This window comes from Neltuma alba, unplaced genomic scaffold, assembly GCF_004799145.2.
Source record: "Neltuma alba isolate B1F8T4 unplaced genomic scaffold, ASM479914v2 tig00002128_pilon, whole genome shotgun sequence".
NCBI classification, from domain to species: domain Eukaryota; kingdom Viridiplantae; phylum Streptophyta; class Magnoliopsida; order Fabales; family Fabaceae; genus Neltuma; species Neltuma alba.
The window spans coordinates 16,823-40,547 of record NW_021632747.1 but is presented as its reverse complement, the minus strand read 5'-3'; the positions used below and the strand labels follow the sequence as shown (position 1 = coordinate 40,547).

The window sequence follows — 23,725 nt, the reverse complement described above, 5'->3', positions numbered from 1 at the left end:
AAACACAAAAATTCATCACCTATACTTCTCTCCCGCTGATTTTTAATGGGATACAATAGTCAACTAATCAATTAACTCTCTCTCTCTCTCTCTCTCTCTCTCTATATATATATATATATATATGTACGCATGTGGCTTGTTCCTCCTTACCATAAGCCTCTCTCTATTACACACTACTTCCTCCTCAAGCTTCAAACCCAAACCTCTGATTCACTGACCCATTTTCCTCAACTATATAATCAAAGCTTGAAAGTGCTGATCATATTTTTCAGTATGTCTGATTCACTCGGTGCATTCAAGCTTCACTCTTACTGCACTCCAAATCCCACCATTATTTCTCCATCATCAGCTCCAGAAATAACTCCAAATAATCCTTATTCTCTCTGTGCCCACTGTACCAATCTTTTCTCCTTCAATATTTACCATCTCGGTAAAACCTCACTTTTTCTTTCTTAAATTCCTAACTTCTTTTTATGGACTCTTTCTTACGTTAATAGTATGTATTGATCTTTCTCATTTCATTTCTCTTTTGGTTCTTGTCGATCCAACCACGTAATTAATTACAGGTTACGTTGGAGAAGAAGCAGGTATTACAAGCAGCTCATCAAGGTGGAGTCCAACACCTGCGCAACTGCTATACCTTGAGCAAGTTTACAGACAAGGAACTAAGACGCCAACGGCTCAACAAATCCAGGTAATAGCTTCGCAGCTACGTCGTTTTGGCAAGATCGAAGCCAAGAATGTCTTCTACTGGTTCCAGAACCACAAAGCAAGAGAGCGCCAGAAACGTCGTCGTTGCGCCGACATGGAAATCTCTCCTCCCCCTTCTTCTCCTTCTGCTCTGCAAGAAAAAGATCATCATATGTGCGCTATGGGATTAACCTCACAAAACCTATCACCCCTACACGTTCTTCAAGGTATAACAGTTAGTTAGGCATATATACATAAGCTTTTAATTGTCCTAGTGATGAGTTTAGTTTACAAGATTGCGTTAAAGTTGATGAGTAGTGTAAGTTTAAGATATCAGTTCACTGAAACCCTGATGCTGCAACTTTATACGGAGAGAGAGAGATATTATAGTGTTACATATAAATATTTTAATGATTAGATTTTGTGGGAGGAAAGATTTGAAGTAGAGATTTGATTTGTCTGGACATTGTGTTCAGGATTGAGAGGGACAAGTTATGAAGTTAAAGAGACAAAGAAGTGGTCATCTTCTTCAAACTGCAGTGCACTTGCAGAGGTCTGTACTGTACATATTATCTTTTGGCTTTGTGTTTGGTACATATATAGATAGCCATATATTACTCATATATATACAAACATATATATAGGTTGGCAAAAAATATATATATATAGAGAGAGAGAGAGAGATGCCCTAAAATCGATTCTAAAGGACGATAATAATAGCATCCAATTATTTGCTTCCCAAAGTCAATGAAAAATGTCAGGCCACAAAGCACATTTTAGGAATATGAAAAAGCAAGAAATACAGTAAAAGAGATTCTGGGTAAACTAGGTTTGGTCTCCATCTATCATGCATAAATTAAGAGTTAAACCACATGGGTATTATTTATGACACATGTAAATTATATGTAAGTGAATCCTCCCTTTCTTGTCAAAAAAATGTATTATACACATGTTTACACTTTGCATACGCGTTTATTTATGATTATTAGTTAGTTCAAAATATTCAATAGATACACCTTTGATGTTCTTTTTTTCCAAAGCAAACATGAGATTTTATAAATTTGTTTAGAAACTAACAATACGGTTTAAATAACAAATACATTCTTTGATTATTGCAGATTGTGCAGTTAGAGAAGCATAAATTGAAGAGATTTCAACCTTGCATACTTCATATCACTTTCCAATATATTTTAAGATGCAGAAGATTAATTTTCATTTTGTCATTATATATCTATCTAAGCTATTTCATATACAAATCGTTGGACTGAATAGATTAAGCAGTATAATATCAGTCTTAAATATTCCCAATCTATTAAGATTTTAATTAATTTTTTATGTTGTTACTTGTTAGTACTAATAATCAAGATTTAATCCTTCAACCCAAAAATAGTCCCACACCACTATTAGCTACAATTCATATTATGAATCTCAACACCATCTGAAATTTGCAGGTCTCTGATCCGCTGAATAGAGCAGAAAGAGGAGCTTATAGAAGGACTCAAAGGGAGGAGAGAGAGACACGGATTTTGAGAATCAAGAGAGAGAAAAGCCAAGAAGCTAAGTGCCAAATTGGAGATATGTCTTGCTTCCTTTCAAATTCCAAGCATCTCATCAAAAGCATTACCACTTCAACTACAACTCATCATACACAAAATTCAAACCCTACAAATTATGATCGTTCTGCTGAAGAAGAAGAAGAAGTTGCAGATGACAGAACCCTTGAGCTGTTTCCTCTTGAGCGATCAGATGAAGATGAGGGCCTTTGTGTCACTGAAAGAAGGAAAGAGAAATTCTGTTCCTTCAATGCTTCCATGGACTCTGAAATCACTTCCAATCAGTTTTTTGAGTTCCTTCCCTTACGAAACTGAAGGAATATAGTTGGCATATAGTTGTTATATCCAAATGTTGCGTGCTATGAGACATGTTTTAGTCTATCAGGTTCACATCTTCGAGTTCGAAAGTATCAATTTTTTTAAGAATGCTGCGTAGGTGTATCCCTATATTAATATTACTTGCCAATGTAATATTTATGGGTTTTAATTAGATGCTCTAGGATGCATATATATATATTAATTAAATTTAAGATAAAAAGGATCATATATAAAATTATAAATTGCGTATATATCAAGATGTATTATGTACAAGTTTGAGGAGTGCGACTCATTAACTTAGTATCATGCGTGCGTGGTGCATCCAGTTACTATTTAAATAGCTGATATTTTAGATACTGAAAAGAAGCAAAATTATGACAGCTTTTCCTATTCATAGACATGCCAAATTCTGTTAAAGAGGATGAAAGAGAAAGAATGAGTTCTAAAAATAATATAAGTTGAACCCGTCAAGCTACTAAAAATGATAGGTTAGGGTTGGCTAAAAGTTAATTTACTAATAAACAAAGCTTTTCAACCGTACCATTTAATCCACAACCGATTGGCGGGCTAATATGCATTTATTTTTTTTTTTGTATTTTTTAAATTTTATTAATTATTATATGTATATTATTAATTATATTTTATATTTTATCTAAAAAATTAAAAAATACTTATACCATTTATTTATTTATTTGGTGTTTTTAATTAAGTATTTGAAGGAAAGATAAAAAATTTTATTATATTTTTTATATTGTATAAGAAAAAATATTTAAAAAATGAAAAAATGAAAAAAAGAAGAAGAAGAAAATAATAGCTGGCGGGTTGGCAGGCCAAGCCGTCAACTCACCATGGTGGGTTAGGGTTGGCTAAAAGCTAACCCCCCATTACATAGGACTTTTTTAACCCGCACCGCCTAACCTAAACTGTCACGGGCCAACCTGCAATCCACGGGTTGGCCTGTATTACCACCCCTATCTCACATAGACCAAAATCTCCTAGCTAGGCAGATTTTCTAAAATAATAGAATAGTTTATTTAATTAATGGGTTAATACAATTTTTGATCTCTTAAATTTATCCTCATTTTGGTTTTGGTCCCTTAAATTTCAAATTATAGGTTTTGTTTCTAATTTCTCTCCATCTATGTTAGTTCCTATAATTTAATAGAAAGTTGTACCATTTTGCTCAATGAGGGGCCAAAACTCATGATTTGGAACTTAATGGAGTAAAATCAATACTTCATGCAAATTTAAGGAACTAAAAATTATATGAACTGTTAATTAATTCATGGAAAAGTAACCGTAAGTTGTTGTTTAAGACTTTAAGCAGACCGACAAAATGAGGAAAATGGAAGGCTTTAATGAAGCTGAAAAATGATTGAATATTGAAAGGGATAAGATCTGTGTACGATTTTGCAAAGCTGAGAATGGCAGGAACAGGAAACTTTTCTCATCTCATCGCTGAAACATCTGCAAACAATGCCTCAAGCAGAGAGAGTCAATGCAGGACAGCAAAATGAGTGTACCAACACACAGACATGGCGCCGACACAGGACGACATCCTCAGACTAATTAATAAACATTCATAATTATTACATATAAACCTCTGCTCAACTTTTTATCTTGGTGCGCACCATTGACCCAGTGGCTCTCTCTAAAATTCACATCCATTTTTTTTTTTTGATTCAATCGATGAGTGTTTTATAGATAATCCTTTCGGAATTTGGCTTACAAATATTTAAGCAGGCAATTCACCAAGAAAAAAATTATTTAAGCAGGCATATAATTTCTCAAATCTTCAAATAGTTGAAGACGTGAAGGTATGCATTTTTATAAATTTTGTCTGTTATATACATAATCCGTTTCAAACTTGAGTTATGAGTAGTAGATAGTTTCCCTTATCTTCAAGTCACGTACAAATAAATAAACTCCTTATATATATATTTTGTTCTATTAGAGAAAAAAAAAGCAAAATTAATTAACGGGGGGGGTGTACTTATATATCAATCAAACCCCCGAGCGGATGAATCACAATTCCAAGTAGCCTCATCACCAACTAACTATATACGGGCTTTGTCTCCTCGTGGATTGCAGCTATATATACCTAATACAAGAATTAAATCTGACTTCTAATCAAACAAATGTGATTTGGGATGAGAGTGGAAAATCTGAGCATGGAAGAAATAAAACTTGATGTGAAGGAGTCATATACATCACTGAGAAACTATAGATTATAAGGACATACTGAAAAGGAAACTAAGCTATATAAGGAGCTAAATAAAATGTGAGAAATATAAGAAATAAAAGGTGAAACGTTCTACGCAGTACACTAATGAGTGTGATGAATAGTAATACCGATGAGCTGTGAACGCACGATACGGTAAGGGATGAATGTGAATAAGAATGCTGAGAAGCTGCGAAGTTAATGATAGCAAAGAGCTGTGAAAAGGATGGTGAAGTGCTGAGAAAGAGTTTGACCTGAAAAGTTGAGTATTAGAATAATTCATTTTCTACAAATTTAGGGACTCACTATACCATTTTAGCCGCTTGCCCACTTCCACTTCTTGAGCTACGTAGTGCGATGACAAACACATATATAATGAGTACGTACGTAGTGTGATCACAAAGCCTTGTGATGATCAAAAAGGATATGGTATTCTTGTTAAAGGAGGATGTGGTATTTCTTAATATTTGTATCTTCAAAGTATTATTCATTATGACAACAATTTTATAATACTCCTCCGGTCCTTAATATAAGACCCATTTAACTAATTTGATTAGATTAAGGAAGTTAGGTAAGTTGGTTAATTATAAGAAATGTGACACATTTTTCCTAAAACACCATAATCATCTTTCTTAATACCCTATCTCCCTCTTCTATTTGATTATGGTTGATGGAGTATCCATAAGGGTAATTTAGAAAAAATTGATAAATATGAGAAATGGATCTTATATTTAGGATCAAAACCAACTCAATAATTGGGTCCTATATTAAAGACCGGAGGAGTAGTTCTTTATTGGGTTTAACCTTACGTGCTATTTTTTTTTTTTATCATGATACTTCAAAACATAAACATTTAAAAGGAGGGGAGTAACTGAATAGGAGAAATGTCAACCTAAAACAAGAATGTTGGGTGCATTTCTAAAACAACCTAACGAAAATTCTCTGGTTCAAAGTTACCGTCCGCCAAAGCCAAAAAGCTGACAATATTCCCAGAAAACAAAATGAATTGCTATTTTGTAAGCCACATAAGTAATGACTCGAATATATATAACCATGTAATATCCACCTGATTAAGACATTGTTATGCATATAACAACACATTGTATACGTTCCATGAAATCAGCTTATTTCTATTGTTTAAACAACAAAACAGTACCTGTGCATTTTTTAAAAAAATGCTTTCCATGTTATTTTGGAGGGAAAACAATAATTTAACATATTACCTAAACCAATTGACTCTGTGATGATGCCTTTGTTGTTAAAGCACTCAATTAATCTAAGTCCCAATTAATTTGTAGTTTAAAATCAACCTAGGTTATTACTTTTAAGGAGCAAGTTATGGGTTTCTTTAGGTAAAAATTTAGATGAAAAATATAGTAAAATAGACCTAAACTAAAATGTAAAATTTTAATTCTAAATGCAAAATGCAAATGTCCTAAAAATCTATATGAAAATTAAATTAAACTAGATGACTGCAAATGCAATTTTTGGGAGGATTTTTTTTCAGAAGGAAAAATTAAAATGATAAATAAAGAAAATTAACTAGAGAGGGAAAATTAACAAGTAAAAGTGAGAGGTTTCTCTTCAGGTACGATAGAGGGAACAACTTATAAGTCACATGGATTTAACCTTCATAACCTAAATCAATTAATTAAACCCAAGAAAAGTGATAAGAGAGTGGAATTAATAAGTTTAATTACCTACTTGAAACAAAAGGAATCCTCAATTTCAAAAACCCTTAAACCATTAGAGAACCCATAACGATATAAGGTTGGTTAATTAAACTCATTAAAACCAATGAAAATAATTCTAATTAATTCTGAAAATTATGCTTAAAATTATCTAATCAAAGAACTAGATAATTTACCAACTCAATTAAACAATCAAGAGGTAAAAGAACCCAAATTTGCAATTCAAACCACATTGATAATTAAATCCATAATGAAAACTCAATTATAAATTAAATTAACAATGCAAAGGTTCATAAATACAAATTCCAATAAGTATTTCAATACAAATAAAATCCAAATATTAATCTAATCCAAGAATAAAAATAACAATTTCGAACTAAATTGTCTCACAAAAATACAACTCAAAATTATTTAAAACTAAATAATTTTAAGTCCTTGAATTAAAAAGATAAATGGAATATCATTCCCTTCTTCAAGTGCTAGCCCAAGGCTCAAGTCTTCTTCATCCTCCTCCCAAGTTGTCTCCCAAACAAGCTCAAGCTGCCATCAAAATGATCTTCCCTCCAAGCTCCATGAAACTCACGGTCATGATGACTTGTGAATGATGAAGGGTGGTGTAGGTGTGTGTCTAAGGAAGGGAATTAGTTGAATGGATGATGATGAATAATGACTTTTTGTACGTGTAGTAAGAAAGCAGAGGATGTGAATTGATGATGGTGAGAGAGGATGATGAGGAATCAAAGAACGTGTTGTTCCTTTTTGGTGACTATGGAATGATGGAAAATATGAGGCAAAGCGTGTCTAGAGGGATTGGTGAAGGAAGAGATTTTTCGTTCCCTGGTGAGAGGAATATTTTAATGGGAAGAAAAGAAAATTCTTTTAGATCTAAAGCTTAAGCCCATTAGTAGTTAATTTACCCATTTGATATTAGCTTTTGGATTGTGCTTGAATTCTAAAAAATAATCTTAGACTGTTGAATTTCTTATATGCTCTTTCTTGTCCTACAAGAATTTAAATGCATCTATTAATGTATATTATATCTTAATAGAATATAATCTATATTAAAATTAAATATTAGATATGCATAAAAATTAGACAAGAAATCACAAAACTTTTCAAAAATCAATCTTCCTAAAAACATGAGACGTGTTTTCAAAAAAATAGAAAATATTAATTCTAAGCTGAAAATAGGAAACCACAAAATATTTATATTTTTAATCCAAAATCTCTATTTTTATGAAAATTCCAAAAATCAACCAATCAATCTGATAATACATAAAAATCCATTTAAACTCAAAATTATCATTTAAATTTTAGATTAATATAGGATAAAATACATAAAAATTGGGCTTTATCACTATATAAGAAATAAGATGTATTTATGTGAGAAATAAGATGTATTTCCAGATTCTGAACTCAAGATAAGAACCCTCAGGTGTCACGTCCAACCATAAATCTAGAAATCTATAGAGCTTATGCATTTGCCTGTAACGCAAGACAAATGAATTAATTACATTTAACTATTTCTTCACTAAAATAATGGGGAAACAATGTAAAAGAATAACAAATGGAGCTGAGATACAAAGTTTATACATCTGACAATGAAACCCTAATTTTGAAATCAATTGAAAAAAAAACTAAAAATCAATTTGAAAATAAAAGCAATGTAAACGAAACTATCCGGGGCTAACTCCAACTAATGTACAGTCAGGGTGTGAAGTACGTTTGTCATTTCACAGCTTGTTAGATACAGTAGCTGCTGATTCATTCAAACATGAAACAATCTTCAATCAAATGTTGTGGGAGTGCTTCCTGCGAAGGAACAAGTTCCAATCTGTTGATAGTCGGCATCACATAAAAAAAATGATGCCACTCCCTTCAAATCCAATCCCAAGCAATAATTAGACCCATGCGACCGTCAACAAAATCCTCTGGTCACCTGAAAATTCTGTTTACCCTCTCACCAGAGGGGAAGGGAAGATATAAAAATTGAAATAACCATAGCACCAGAAAAAGATGCTCGTCAACAACGCATTCTGACAAGGTTATGGCGAAGAGGTAGCCATCAAGTTTCTAATTCAATTTGCTCTTGAAGATCTAGACTGATCAGTTCTATTTGCACGGCACATGCAGTGTGGGCATGGAAAGCTATATATTGAATCATTAGGTCTTTTTAGCTCAAACCCCTTGGAATCACTATGCGACCTCATGCTCAGCAGTTGACGTTTGAGAGTCTTCCATCTGGAAATTAATCATAGAGAAGGAACTCTTCAGAATTTCTAGTTTCTACAAGGATTAAACAACTGTTATCTTTTCATAAGAACATTAACAAACTGGAATTCATCAGAATCATTTCTTTGACTATTTTAATTAGCATGAGGTGCTGTCCTGAAAGTGATAAAAAAACTAGGCAAACTTAATACACTCCGATCAATAAAATTTATTGCTACTGACAAGACTCTTGCATTCATAATTTTGTACAGATGAGGCTATCTCAGCTCCCCATGTGTCCCCTTGTTATTCTTTGTGTGGACCAATATTTTCTATGTGGGATATTTGTTGATGGCCTAGATAGGCATGGTCCCTCAGTGGTCAAACTCTTCAGAGGTTTTGGAAGCGTATGCTTCCTCAAGTTCAATAAGCATACAGGATGCCTCTAATCCTTCTCCCCACCCCTAAAAAAAAACTATTTTAATTGAATTATCGTGTTTCAAATCCATCTTATCCTATTGTCAGCTTCAGAAATAATGACCATTCACAGCATGCTTCTGTGAAGATTGCAGAATCAGCCTCGTGGGGAGGCATTGGATGCAGAATTCTTCATTGTCCATCAACTGTAGCATGAATTGAGGGAATAGTCTGGAACTTTGCTGGAACCAATGTTGAAGACGTGTGAATGTGTTCAGTGACTGTGCAGAAGCTATAAACACTATTACCAATTCTGATAAATCTCGACATCATTATATAGAAATTTACTCCCTCCGGTCTTATTTATAAGACACTTGAAAAGAGGGTATTATGGTCCTTAATATAAGGCACCACATTGATTATTTGTTACAATTTTCTTTGGTTTTTCAATCTTTATGCAATGTTGATGTAGGAAAGTAGGAAACCTTTTAAGACAGAGTTTCAAGGTTTTCTTTAATTCTGGAGAAAAATGTTGAAAATGACTTACAAATGGGACCAAAAAGAGTATAGAGGAAGCCAAGTAGTTACTAGCAAGGGATTGATTGGGTTTTATCATTCAATCCTTTGCATAGGGAAGGAAATGAATGTGCTAACTTTATGGCGGATGTCACAACCTAAGCTATGATGTATCATGTATGTTTCCTTGAGTTCAATAAGCATGCCTCTAGTAAGTGAAATATTAATGCTTCATGCAATCTCTGTTTATTACTGTTGTTGATTATGTTCAAAGAAAATAAAAAAGCTAAATTTGTAGTCTCATGTATCAACTACTCCTGCTGCATAAAACTGAACAAAAGAGAAATAACAGTGAAGTAACATGATACATACCCAATATTGGGATTATCAAAAAATAATGCTAACTTGCGCTTATCAGGCTTAATTGTCTTAGCATGTCCACCATATAAGTATCTTCGGTGGCCCACTAGAAAATGAGGAAAGTTGCCACCTTGAGTGGTGACAAACACCTCACTATGAAGACAAACAGTGTAGTCTATAGCAGCCATCCTGGAAGAATAGTTCTAGAAGAAGTAACTCAAGTCAAAATCACAGCCGTTAATCAACTGAATGTGGGAAGCTGCGCCAAAGTAGAAAAGTGTACCTCAAATGGAGCAAGCTCCTCTTCAGATGCCAAGGATTCCTTTGTCTGCAAATTGGGAAACATTTCCAGTAGCGGAGCCATATTTTTCTCAGCATTATATATCTTTCCAGATGCCAAAAAGATAGATGTGTTCTTAGAGAAACCCATGCCCCTAAGCATCAATCCCACCTGGAGAAACACATCAACGATAATTTTGAATGGCAAAGTTCAAGGGAAAAATAATTAAAATTTGCCATCAGGACAAGAACAGTAGGGACTAGGGACATGACAGTGATGAAACAAAAAAGAGACTTCCACTAAGCTTTGAAAATCCTAGCAAAACTAAAAACTTCCACGATGAAGAGTCACTTAAATATTCCTTCTAATCTTGCAGATGAAGACCAAAAGAGATTCAAGAAGACTATCACCTCTAAAGGAGTGAGGGGACACTTCCCATTAATCCTGTTAACTCCGGGACGTATAACTCGTCCAGGTTTTGTAAATTTCCCTTTCCAACCTCTTTCTCTTGCTGCATCCATGTCATTTTTTTCTTGCTTCCCCCCATCAAAAACACAACATGAGAAAGCAACCATATCCTGCACATGATAATACATGGGCCAACAGTTGCAATAAAAATTTAAGATACAATGTTTCACAATTAGAGAAACAAAATATTCATATCTGCTTAAATCTAACCTCTTCAAAACGAAGATGTATGGAGACATATTTGCCACCATTTGCTCCACTGCGTTCTCTCATCCTTGTGACCAAAGATTCACCTAGAGTTAATATAGGACTAGAAAACCGTAAAGCCGCATAATTTGCTAAGCATCTAAGTCGCTGGACAGCTGGAGGAGCATCAAATGACAATCTATTTGCAAAAGGAGAAATCCTTATGACCCTGCATGGTTTTAATAGAGAAACTTCTTAAAAACACCGGACATAATAGTTTTCCCCTCTTTGAATTTTAAAGTTTATCAAGCTATTCGTGGGAACTCATTTCACTATTTAGGCTTTTAAATTGAAACCAGCTTTGCATGGTATCAAATCCTCCAAGACCAAGTGACCAAGAGTTCAAACTTTGTTGCCCCTCATTCGCCTCACTTTGTTTAAAACAAATTATGTTTCAACACAAATGTGGCGGCTCAATAGTTTGTCAACACCTCAAGTCCAAAGGGCTTTTGCTGAGGGGCAGTGTTAGAGGGTACAATAAAGCTATTCACAGTCCTTCACTTAACAGCTCAAGTTTCTAAGTTGAAATGGTCTTTTACATAACCTCTAAACATAAATTATAACACGCCATAATGTAAAGATATCTTTTGATAATTCTTCTACTTTCCAATGTAAAATTACCTATTACCTACTTTTCCAAAGTTTATTCAGTTAGAAGGCAAAGAAATGTTAATGTTTTTTTCTAAAGGCTAACCAAAAAGAAGCATTGGCCATTTGCATCATTTGACAGTTACAGGTCATGCTACTATAAGCTATAATTAGAGATTCTTCACACAGTGATCCTATACTCACTTTTCTTCAAGTAACTTTGGGAGTACTGTGTCTCTGTAGTACCCGATAGAAGACCACGCCTTTATCCTGAAATTGTAAATGTTTGAGAGGTTGCTGCCAAATCTTTCCATCAGGTACTCAGGAATCTTATTGACCACCCGAACATCATTTTTCAAGGTATTGACAAAGTATTCTTCATCATAAATGTCCCTAAATTTGCTGAACACACAAACATAATCAGTTTATTCTTGTTTTTTTGATACGGATAATCAGTTTATTCTGCTTGAGGGGAAAACTTTGGTAACTATCAGCATTAATATAAAGGAATTGTTATTTAAATACAATATGAGCTGCTAATTAAGCAAATGCATATACAACCGAAACCAAAGGGAAAATGCTGCCAAGTGCATATACCACTAAAACCTTCAACATCAATGGTGAAACTTATTGTTTCTAAAAGAGAAATCAAGTCTGCATTCAAAAAAAGAAGAATTTATCTCAGCTTTAGTTGGAAAAAATAACAAAGAGAACGAGAGAAAGATCAATGGTACTGAACATTGGAGTAACAAAATGATCCAAGCCAATTTTATAAAAGTGACAACAAAAATAAAAAAGGAAAGGTGAAATGAAGAATAAAGTAAATGCAGTCCAAAATAAGAAGGATCCTACATTCCAACCTCAATCTAAGTCATTCTTGTCCAACGAACTTCATTTTGTAAACTAGAACGACCAATTCAAGATTAATAAGCAAACCAAAATGACAATAGTATAACACACAAAAAACCATTGTTTTCAAAAGTAATATTGGTGAATAGCTATGCCAGCGTCAATTTCTAGACTTTCTAGTCCAAAAATAAAACAAAATTGAAAGATGGAAAAGAAGACAAACCTAGGATCTTTCCATATGCTGTGATAGTGGAAGTTTGGGATCAGAAGTGTAGCATTCAGATAGCCAGCCACTGCAACAGCATTGCATATCTATGAAGCATTGACAACATTCATGAAAATAACAGTCAAGAGTAGTGCTATCTCAAGCAATCTTCAGGGCAAACTACAGTAACTATTTATGTATGAAACAAGAGACGCACAGAAAAATGAAACTGACCGATGTCCTTTGTTGATTCAAGCCACCATTGGCCTCTATATATATGATACCATTTGATTCTGGGAGGCCTATCAACGATATGGGAAATGTAAACCAAGTTCAAAAACCACCAAATGTTGGCAGAGTATATACTCATACTTTCTAATATTAAAAACATAAATACTAAAACTTGATCTATGAGGGGTGTATTATTCAAAAGCAATCCACCGTATGAAATAATTGATGATCCAATTAGCAGGAGGAAACTGGTGCAGATAAAAATCAAGATAGCCTAAAAAGATAAAATGGGGTAGAATAGGATTCTAGGTCATCAAAGACAATGAATGCTAAAATCATCAGCTCCTTATTTGTTTGTTGCATCATACTCCCCTCGTCGTCCAACGGGGCACAAGTATCATGTTTCTCGAGCACAGGGCCATCAGGAAAAAGGAAAAATGTTAAAAGGCACCCAGTGTAATACTACCTTCCATGCAAAAAGAAGCAAGAGAGGAATGCAACAAGGGAATTAGCAACACGAAGCTGCTTCATGCACTCCAAGATAAAATAAACAGACAAGCTTAGATTTTATTTGAACCCGTATTTGTGTAATCACTGCATCTTGTTTGACTAAGACAAAGCAACAAAGCTAACAAGAAACAGCATATGTCCCCAAGCCCCCACCATTTCCAGACGAGAAAACAGTTGCTGACACTAGTATGCCACAAAGTCCAGCTGCGTATCAATTCAAATTATATTATACTGTACCTTCTGAAGATTTGTTGACACATGGCTTCCACAAACCACCTTTGTAGGAATTCTTCCATATTGTTGATATCTGAAATAAATTAAACCACCTATGTCAAGAAACATGACAAATATGACAGGAAAGCAAAGTGGTGCTCAGAAGCATGAAGAGTATTAACAACAGTAATAAATATGAATTTAACTGAAAATTAGATTGTGGGCCCATGCTTTTCATGCAATCTGAGATGAGTTGTACTATTCATATTTTATGAATAGTACGACTTCCAAGAGATTTTATATTATATGTAGGATATAGATCTAAGAGAGTAAGAAAAGAAAGTCGAACAGATGATAAAACCTATGTAGCCAGAGGATGACAGTTACCAAAAATCATAGTACCCTTACATGAGCACATAAACAATGTAGTCCTGAATGTTCAGATGTCAGAAGTGTGAATCAACTTTAAGTACGTAAACCAACGCAGTGAAAATGTGTGATATCACACATGAAACATTTTCGAAGTGAAAATATAGGTCCTGCGTTCTTAACAGCTAAAAAGAGATATCCTGAGTTTTCAATATGTTCTTATTATCAAAGAGAGGTTCTGTTTCTTCATTTCACTAATATTACAATGACATCAACTCTCCATGCCTCAAGGGAATCCTTGTTAGAAGGGCAAAGGGATTAGCAAGTAAGCTCACGACAAAGCAGCAACCAGAATATTGCCACTTCCCAACTAAACTGTACAATCTTTTTGATGTGCCACTTCCTCCAACAACAAGCTGGACAATACACAATACCAAAAATAATTGTCACTTATTAATTTGGATCCCCATTACACCAAATACGAGTAGCAAGGGCTACAACACCTCACAGTAATCCATTTCACTTTGTAAACACTTTTTCCATTGGAAGCGAGATGACATCATTTTCCTCGATCAGAAATATGTTATTATCCAGCTCAAGCTCAACGGTCAAATCGACTGGTCATTTTGCTTCCGTCAGATGTCTAGCAAATGGATTCAGACTGAACGAAGTTGTCTAGAAATGCATCAAAGAGGTAAAAAATTGCTCTTCCTTAAGTAAATCAGCAAGAGTCGAATAAAAAATACGTCAACATTATGTAAAAGTCCAGATGCATCGCAAGATTAAAGCTAAGTTTAAATACAAACATTTGAAATATAAAAAGATGCAAAACTAGAGTATATTGCAAGCCTTTCCATTCTTAATTCATAAACTTTCCGAACAAGCTGGGACAATGCAATACATGTAATGAGATCCGAATCAGTAGATCGACAGAATCACAAGAAAGCCCCATGAATCTTCAGAATTCAAAAGAAACCAGAGTAAAGGAAAGAAAGAAAAGAAACCCAAATTGGACTACAGAAAGTGATCGAAATTCAAAAATTGAAGTATCAAAACAAATACTACTTCTGAGTTAGAATTCAGAGCCATTTGAAAAGAGAAATGCAACCAAGCAAATCTGCCACAATACCAACCGCATCAACAGAGGAATTATCAGCATCCATCTCAAGGCGCAGCTTCGCATACAGCTGTGGGCTCCGGTACACAGACCCAGGAGCAGGGCGGTGCTTGATGACCGGAACGACGTCGAACGAGGCTGTGCCCATGTAGAGGAGCATGCCGGAGATGTAAATAAGAGGAGCAAAAAGGAAGAGGCCCTGGCGCCGAAGTAGGAAGGAAAGAAAGAGCCAAGAGAGTCGCTGGGCAGCAGTCCTACCAGCCGGCTGAACGGGAGAGAACCGTCGGGTCTTGGACTGACCGCGACGTAGCCTGGGAGACCGGAGCGGCGACTGAGGCGACGACGGAGTGGAGTGGCCACTGCTGGGTAGCCGATTGAGGGGGTGCATTTGGGATCAAACTATCTACATCACAGGAACTCACAACCAGTGCATGTACGAAGACGCATCCATCATCGCCCAGAACCTCTCTGAAGATTTAAGAAAAATCCAGAGGGAGTGAGAAGGAGACAACCAGACAGACAAAATGGCAACTTTTGTAGGGGGCAATTGGGATGAATGACGAGGAAGGAGAGAGAACTTTGCGCTAGGACAGAGAGAGTAAGAGAGAGAGCGAGCTGGAGGAGAAGAGCGTGCACGTGCTTTGGCCCATGACGGAGACGGAAATGGGTTCGGTTCGCCAGTTGGCTAGCTTGGCAGGTTTTTCTGGGCCCTACGTGGAATTCACAACTAAAACTCTAGAAGGAGCAACAATTATAATACTTGTGCGGCTGGGCATGATGAGAACTCATTTATAATTTTCAAATAAGATCTTAGAACCAGAGATACTCCTCTGATTTTTAATATAAGACTCATTTAACTAATTTGATTAGGTTAAAAAGATTAGGTAAGTTAGTTAATTTAAGAAAAGTAACACATTTTTCCTAAAACACCATAATCATCTTTCTTAATAATACCTCATCTCCTTCTTCTACTTGATTATAGTTGAAGGAGTATCCATATGGTAATTTAGAAAAAAATGATAAATATGAAAAATGAGACTTATATTTAGAACCAAAACCAAATTAACAATTGAGTCCTATATTAAGAATCGGAAGAGTAATAATCATTTTTTTAAAACTATATTAAAGACATGTTTTTAAGAAATTTGCAATGTACCAAATGCTGCCTAATTTGCTAGTTTTCTTGTTAATTTTGCAACCTTTTTTCCTTTATTTTAAAATTTTTACTCAAATCCATACCAGAGTTTAGGGTCATTTGTAATGGCTTATAAGTGTCTGGTTGAAATCATATTCAAAAACATTTATAAATACGTTTTATGTGAATCGAGGTAAAACTCATCTCATATACACACATCGTATTTTATAAACCACAATTAAAAAATTATTTATAAGTCATTTCAAATGAATCTTAAATAGTTTTTCAATCATAATTTAAAAAATATAAAATAAATACGTGGTCAAAATTTTGTAAGTCAATCCAAACCAGTTATGTGTTTTACATGGTGAAACAGAGACTTCACCTAACGCTGTCGTTTTCACCCAAGGAATCATCGGTTACGGATGAACCACATCAAGATGAAAAGCTTGTATGGCGGCAAACCATCTTGTTGCGCAAGTTTATTCACCGTGTGTTTTCAACGTGTTCATATTTACCTGAAAATAACTTCAAATTCACAGGCCCGATGAAGCAGTGAAAATGACCGCTTCTGGAGAAATCTTCCGAGGGCACAAAAAATGGAAGGAAGAAGGAGACAGACAGCGAAAGCCACCCTCCAGAGGCGGCGCAGGATCTGACTTCACCATCATTTTGATTTCTAGAGTGTTTGTAATCATTTCTTCGCGAAATAAAATTTTTTCCAAGTATTTAATCCAATATAAATTTATTTCAAATAAACTAAAGTACGCATTCACCGTCTTCACCAACCCCTTGTTTGTTCATAATTAATATATATTTTCTAGTATATTTATTACTTTTAATTAATTTTTTGTTATATATAAATTAATTGTTTGAGATTTATAATAAGAATTGAAATAAATATTTTTCTTTCAATTAATTTACTTAACTCAGAGACTAAGATATAATCTGATATTTTAAAAAATCATATCATATTTATTATAATTAACTAATTTATTTGACTTTATTAATTTATCTTAAATTAATTAATTAGGTTTTATATTAAGGAGTAGAAGGAGTATCATATATCTATGTGCTATCCCGAATCTTTAATATAAAAGCTAGTTGATTAATTTAAATAGATTAAGAAAACTAGTTAAGTTAGTTATTTATAATAAAGTAAGTGTTATTTTTTAAAAAATATTTTTACTAATCGTATGTATTATTAAAACCATAATTCGATAAATTTTTTAATATATTTAACTATTACAAAGATTTATCAGCTCTTATATTAAAGACATGAGGGAGTGACATGTAAATATTTTTTCCCCCGGCAGAAAGATGAAACGTTAACTGCAAAAGGGGAGAAGAAGTACAGAAAGAACATAAAGTTCAGATAACAAACCAACCGTAAAAGAGAATCAAAACGGCAAAGAAGTGGGATCCTACCATCAGACTATTTCAGAAACCATAGCCAAAGTCTCCACTAGCATCAAACTCATCCGCCTGCTTTCTGAGGGAAGGCGAAGGTCTCCGGATGACCCTTTTAAACTTCAAATAATTTAATACTCCTATTATTTTTAATATAAAATCTATTTAACTAATTTTATTATATTAAAAAAATTAGATAAGTTAGTTAATTATAAAAAATATGATATATTTTTTTTAAAACACTATAATCATCTTCCTTAATATTCTCCCTTCCTCTTTTACTTGATTATGGTCTTTAAATTACCTCTATAGATACTTCCTCAACCATAATCAAGTAGAAGAGGGAAAGAAGATATTAAGAAAAATGATTATAGTGTTTTAAGAAAAACATGTCATATTTCTTATAATTAACTAACTTACCTAACTTCCTTAATTTAATCAAATTAGTTAAATATGTCTTATATTAAGGACCAAAAGAGTAGATAAATATAAAAAGTAAAGAGGATTGGGATCTTATATTTATGACCAAATCAAAAGTAAAAAATAACTCTTATATTACTTATTGACCAGAGGTAGTACAACATCCTTCAAATCGATCTCTACATTCAACGATTAATCTCCCCGGAAAGAAACTAAAAGAAAAATGGACACTTACACGGAACACTCGTACATAATTCGCACAAAATAAATACAAGAAACAACTTATAGTTTACTTTTGAAAATTATAAAAAAAAATTTGTGCTAACTACTTTTAAATATAAGTTATTTCTTAGAAATAGGTACAAAATTTATTTTAATATGATTAACGAAAAATAATTAGCTTCCTTTGCAATATAATGCTAGTTATCATTTAGCTATACGATTTTATATGGTCTTGTTGGCTCTCTTTTGGATGAATCAGGGGTAAATCATTCTGATCATAATCAAACTTTAAGACGTGATCACTCTTATCAGCATAAATAAAGAAAACCATAAAGGGAAAAAATAACTATAATTAATAACATACAAACGGATGAGTTTTTCAGGAAGATCTTAAAAAATAACACCGAAAAGAAAAGAGAGTCGGATTATCATTTGACTTAGAGTGAAAAAGGCCAACTGCTGTTAACCAAATGAAAAACAGACAATAAAATATAAACAAAAGCCTAAATTCTTAAGTACTCTTTTGGTTTCCTACACTTTTCCTCATTTATTCTCGTTGGATAAGATTGATAATTCATAATGCTTAGAAACGTGACATTTTATTGTCAATATCACATCTCATGGATCCTCAAGGGTTGTTCCCTCAAATAAGAAACAAAACATTCCCTACGACTAGCGGCACACATAGTTGCACCCCTAAAAAGACAAGGACGTTTCGGGTTAAATAACGAAGTCGAACGAAACAAATACAGATGATTTCAAATCCTCCACTACTATATAATTTTTAATTCTCAATACTAAGTAGCACTAGAAGGTTAATGCTTTGTCAAAATAATAATTTGAAGCATGCAGAGTAATGAGAAGAAAAGCAATAGTATAACTCGACCTGAGAGTCGACTCTTGCACCTAGAAGTGTATTGCTACAATATAAGTGGAGTCTTTGAAGGAAAGAACAAATAGAGGACCCGCCACCCGGCAACTGCAAACAATTAAAGGCCATTGCGGCGAAATCCACAGCAACACAATCAAGGGTAAGAAATCAGAGAAGTCAAATGGATATGTATAAAGTAAGATGCGATGACGTATAAAATAACAAGATATAAATTCAGAAATAAAGTCTTCTATAAACTAGCATGTTTCCATGTAGGTGCATCTTTTACTTCTTTCCTTCAGACATTTCTGCACAAGCGAATCTTAAGCGAATGGTAAAACAAGATAACTCTGATCAACACGCCCATCACCATCAATTTTGAGCATCTAAAGAACTAAATCCCAACATCTAAGTTAAAGGGAATAGATATTAGAGGCCATAAGATGAAGTAAATAAAAGAATAGAGGAACCGCTCAGAAAAATGAAAACTGCGGCAGCAGAATCCATGATGAAACCCCTAATCCAGATACTTATGCTCTCTCTTCAGCACACATAAACTTTTAGCTGCTTGAAAACATTACATAACAACGACTTATGATCACTTTACGTCACATGTTAGAATTGAGAAAGAATTACATTACAAGTAAACCTAAAAGACAACTAGAGACGCAAGGTTAACGCCGAAGTTCTTGCTTGCTCCTCCTAGAGATATACTAAGTCCAAAGCCAATCATCACTTATTATTATTAGGATCTAGGATGTAAAGTATAAGTGATTTAGACATGTACCTGCACTGACCTAGTTAACTGACTAAATCATTAAAAAATCTAATAATCGTCAGTGATCAGTGCTTAGCTAGATAATGCTTATGGCAGTATCAGAGGATTTGACGATGTTTCTTAGGCAAATAGCTGTGGCCTAGTAATACCCACCAAATAATACATTCAAATACTGTAATTATTTAAACATACAACACATTAAACGCAGAAGACTTCAAAAAAGCAATACATTTACAGCATGCAAGGATATGTATGACACCAAGCATTAGCCTCCAACAGGTTTGCCGGAAGGTCACATGTACTCTTACCAATAATCAATTTCAGCTGATCAATTTCAATCATGCGCTCCAGTATCTTCCAGAAAGGGAAAAAGATCTCTTATTGAACCACCATTTTTCCGGAGAGCTTCATACGTAATACTTAGGGATAAGGATGTCAGGTTGTCAACCCGTGACATTTCGTACCCAAAACAAATGCCCTGCCCCGTCCCTCCTCTTGGTACTGGGGGTTACAGAAAACAACACCAACAATTTCACATACTGACGCTGAACTACTTATAAACCTGCAAGCATATAGTTTTTCCAGGAAAAGGTGATCTGCGATCAAATGATGATATATAACTGGAAGCATGCCGAAATTTCAATTGGGAAATAATCAATTTTGGACAAAAATGTGGAGCCTAACACACAAAGAGTTCCAAAATTACCACTATATTACAAAGCCGTAGATTTAAGTGACTACAATCAAATTCCTGGGCAAAGTTCAAAACGAAACACCTGCAACATATGCAATTACTCCTAAATACTCACTAGCCACAAAACACTGCCTGAATAACCACCTCACTTGTATTCAAAGTTCGGCACTGGCGGCGCGTCAAAACTCTCCAAAACTTTGGTCTCGCTTCCTCCACGCGTAGGAGGCTCATCCTTTTTGTCTCCACCAAACCACCCGCCAAACCAAGATTTGCCCGAATCCGAACCCGAATCAGAAGGCACATTTGAGGGCTGCATTACCCCTTGAGGCAAGCTTTGGCCAGGTAATCCATTAACAGGGTATCCAGCAGGCATGGGTTCATCGATTATTATAGGCATCTGTTGCTGTGCACTGAGGAACTTGTTGAGCATGATCCCTGCTCCTTCAATCATAGCCAACAAGACGCCACCAAAAGCCGCAGATCGAGCCGAAGCTCCAAGCCCTTGGCGCATGGAGAGGAAGCCGCCAGTGGCAGCCCCGGCGATGATGGAGTTCCACGGATCCTCCTTCTGACGCAAGTAAACCATGGTACAGTCGAACGTGGAAAACAAGCCACCCCACACAGCGAAACTGCCGCCAACACGAGGTGCGTTGAGGCGAACAGCTTGCGAGCCGCCGACAAGCCGAGAACCCTTGGGAGAGTTGTAGAGACCTTTGAGGAAATGGAAGGCGGAGCCGCCAACAGCTCCCATGCCGAATGCGCCGCCGATGTCATCGAGAATGCGATCGGGGCAGGGTTCGCGAGAAGTCTCTGGGGTTCCCATGGGATGGAAGACGAAGCAATTGAGGGTTTCAGTCGATATAGAAGGAAAAGGGAAATCGAACAGAAAATTATAGAAAGGGGAGAGTGATTGCTATGGAATGTGATCGCCTGCCTCCTTTTCCGTGTTTATGAGAAGAGGAGAAGAGGAGAGAGGAGCACGAGAAAGGGAGGAAGCAATGTTGGCGTGGGGCATATGCATATTAGCCTATTAGGGTAATTGACCGCCACACCACAAGCGGGCGCGCCAAACAGGCAAACTGGCCAAACGGCCTTTTTTTGGTTGCATGTCCCCGGCTGATGCCCGTTTGGTACAATAAAAGAGTTCTTTTTAACCAAGAAGCAAAAACGGGACCGGTGTCAAGATAGTGAGTTTTGGGTTACTGGTCAGACTATGATCCAACTGGAATCAAACCGATCATAATAAAATAATAAAATTTAGGGACAATGGCAAATAAAGACCCTTGAATATATGAAACGGCAAAATGGGTTCTTGAATTTATTTAATTTATGTCAAGGATCCGGTCTCAAATAGAAATTACAAAATTTGGTCAAAAGTCATAAATGCCCTTCTGCTTCTCATATCATCTTCCTGTATCCGTTTCTCAATCTCTCTCGTCATCTCCATTTTCATTTGATCCATCCTCCCAAACTCATCTCTTAAAACTTTAATTGCACTCATAATCTCTTCCACTAGATTCCTCTCTCTCTACCCCCCAATCTTCCCCAATCTGGTTCTGTTTCAAATTTGTCTTCACCATCATGGGCAAGAGAGATAGAGCACCATTGACAGAACTAAAGGATGCGACTGGATGTAAAAAGAAAGAGAGTTGGAATGAGCGAAGGGGAGAAGGACACCATTATCATTGTTCATCTCCACCTTCAACGCAGAACCAGAGAGGATGCTGTGGAAGCTGGATCATGAAAATAAGATCGATGAAACTAATAAGCAATGTTAATAAGCTCCATGTTGTAAAAATGTGGAGCTATTTAATGTTGTACACTTAATCAAAAACGTGGTAACAACAATGCAGTGATAGAAACACAAAAATTCTGTCATTTGAACAGAAAAAATTAAATTGTATTAATTGCTTATCAGAGGTTGTCATTCGCCATACAAAACCTGTCATTGGCCTTACTAAAGTTGTCATTAATTGTTTATCAGAACTGGTTGCTGTCAAAAAATTTGCAAATTGTCATTTCAATAGAGAAATTTAAATTGTATGAAAACTTTATCAGAAATTGTCATTGGTCTTAACTTGTCATTGGCCAAACTGAATTTATCATGAATCCTATATCAGAAATGCTTGCTGTCAAGAATTCTCATTTCAACAGAAAAATTTAAAATTGTATGAAAACCTTATCGGAACTTGTCATTAGTCTTCCTTAACTTGTCATTGGTCAAACTGAACTTGTCATGAATCCTATATTAGAAGTGCTTGCTGTCAAGAATTCTCATTTCAACAAAAAATTTAAAATTGTACGGACCAATGACAAGTTCTGATAAGGTTTTTATACAATTTTAAATTTTTCTGTTGAAATGAGAATTCTTGACAGCAAGCACTTCTGATATAGGATTCATGGCAAGTTCAGTTTGACCAATGACAAGTTAAGGAAGACTAATGACAAGTTTCGATAAGATTTTCATACAATTTTAAATTTTTCTGTTAAAATGAGAATTCTTGTTAGCAAGCACTTCTGACATAGGATTCATGACAAGTTCAGTTTGGCCAATGACAAGTTCTGATAAGGTTTCCATACAATTTTAAATTTTTCTGTTGAAATGAGAATTCTTGACAGCAAGCACTTCTGATATAGGATTCATGACAAATTTAGTTTGACCGATGACAAGTTAAGGAAGACCAATGACAAGTTCCGATAAAGTTTTCATACAATTTTAATTTTTTATGTTGAAATGAGAATTCTTGACAGCAAGCATTTCTGATATAGGATTCATGATAAGTTCAGTTTGGCCAATAACAAGTTAAGACCAATGACAAGTTCTGATAAAGTTTTCATACAATTTTAAATTTCCCTATTGAAATGAGAATTTGCAAATTTCTTTGACAGTAACCAGTTCTGATAAACAATTAATGACAACTTTAGTAAGGCCAATGACAAGTTTTGTACGGTAAATGACAACCTCTGATAAGCAATTAATACAATTTAATTTTTTCTGTTCAGATGACAGAATTTCTGTGTTTCTATCACTGCATTGTTGTTACCATGTTTTTGATTAAGTGTCATTAAATAGCTCTGCATTATCACAACATCGAGCTGATTAACATTACTTATTAGTTTCATCGATCTTATTTTCATGATC

The 23,725-nt window shown here is 34.9% G+C and overlaps 3 protein-coding genes across 3 annotated transcripts; 1 reads left to right on the top strand and 2 right to left on the bottom strand.

Moving 5' to 3' along the window:
- The first annotated feature begins 129 nt into the window (after positions 1 to 129).
- On the top strand, positions 130 to 2,558 carry LOC114717179 (WUSCHEL-related homeobox 6-like). Its single transcript, XM_028902277.1, has 4 exons — positions 130 to 394; positions 567 to 917; positions 1,167 to 1,243; positions 2,142 to 2,558. Exons 1-4 carry the CDS (start codon positions 130 to 132, stop codon positions 2,556 to 2,558), a joined length of 1,110 nt encoding a protein of 369 aa, XP_028758110.1.
- A 5,300-nt stretch (positions 2,559 to 7,858) lies between these two features.
- On the bottom strand, positions 7,859 to 15,537 carry LOC114717219 (protein ESMERALDA 1). Its single transcript, XM_028902317.1, has 10 exons — positions 15,070 to 15,537; positions 13,592 to 13,661; positions 12,848 to 12,915; positions 12,632 to 12,720; positions 11,764 to 11,961; positions 10,936 to 11,140; positions 10,668 to 10,835; positions 10,261 to 10,428; positions 9,990 to 10,180; positions 7,859 to 8,714 (listed from the first exon to the last, which is right to left on the bottom strand). The coding sequence occupies exons 1-10, from the start codon at positions 15,439 to 15,441 to the stop codon at positions 8,552 to 8,554; spliced, it is 1,692 nt and encodes a 563-aa protein (XP_028758150.1). The 5' UTR covers positions 15,442 to 15,537; the 3' UTR covers positions 7,859 to 8,551.
- Positions 15,538 to 20,499: 4,962 nt separating this feature from the next.
- On the bottom strand, positions 20,500 to 21,590 carry LOC114717207 (mitochondrial import inner membrane translocase subunit TIM17-2-like). Its single transcript, XM_028902308.1, has one exon. It carries the CDS (start codon positions 21,404 to 21,406, stop codon positions 20,729 to 20,731), a length of 678 nt encoding a protein of 225 aa, XP_028758141.1. The 5' UTR covers positions 21,407 to 21,590; the 3' UTR covers positions 20,500 to 20,728.
- Positions 21,591 to 23,725: the final 2,135 nt, after the last annotated feature.

Excerpts from the sequence above, each read along its gene's own strand:
- LOC114717179 (XM_028902277.1), top strand. The coding sequence starts at position 130 with ATGTGGCTTGTTCCTCCTTACCATAAGCCTCTCTCTATTACACACTAC. Across the intron at positions 395-566 it reads TTATTCTCTCTGTGCCCACT|GTTACGTTGGAGAAGAAGCA; the intron begins GTACCAATCTTT and ends AATTAATTACAG. Across the intron at positions 918-1,166 it reads ACCCCTACACGTTCTTCAAG|GATTGAGAGGGACAAGTTAT; the intron begins GTATAACAGTTA and ends CATTGTGTTCAG.
- LOC114717207 (XM_028902308.1), bottom strand. The coding sequence starts at position 21,406 with ATGGGAACCCCAGAGACTTCTCGCGAACCCTGCCCCGATCGCATTCTC.
- LOC114717219 (XM_028902317.1), bottom strand. The coding sequence starts at position 15,441 with ATGCACCCCCTCAATCGGCTACCCAGCAGTGGCCACTCCACTCCGTCG. Across the intron at positions 12,721-12,847 it reads TGAATCAACAAAGGACATCG|ATATGCAATGCTGTTGCAGT; the intron begins GTCAGTTTCATT and ends AATGCTTCATAG. Across the intron at positions 10,181-10,260 it reads AGGAGCTTGCTCCATTTGAG|AACTATTCTTCCAGGATGGC; the intron begins GTACACTTTTCT and ends TACTTCTTCTAG.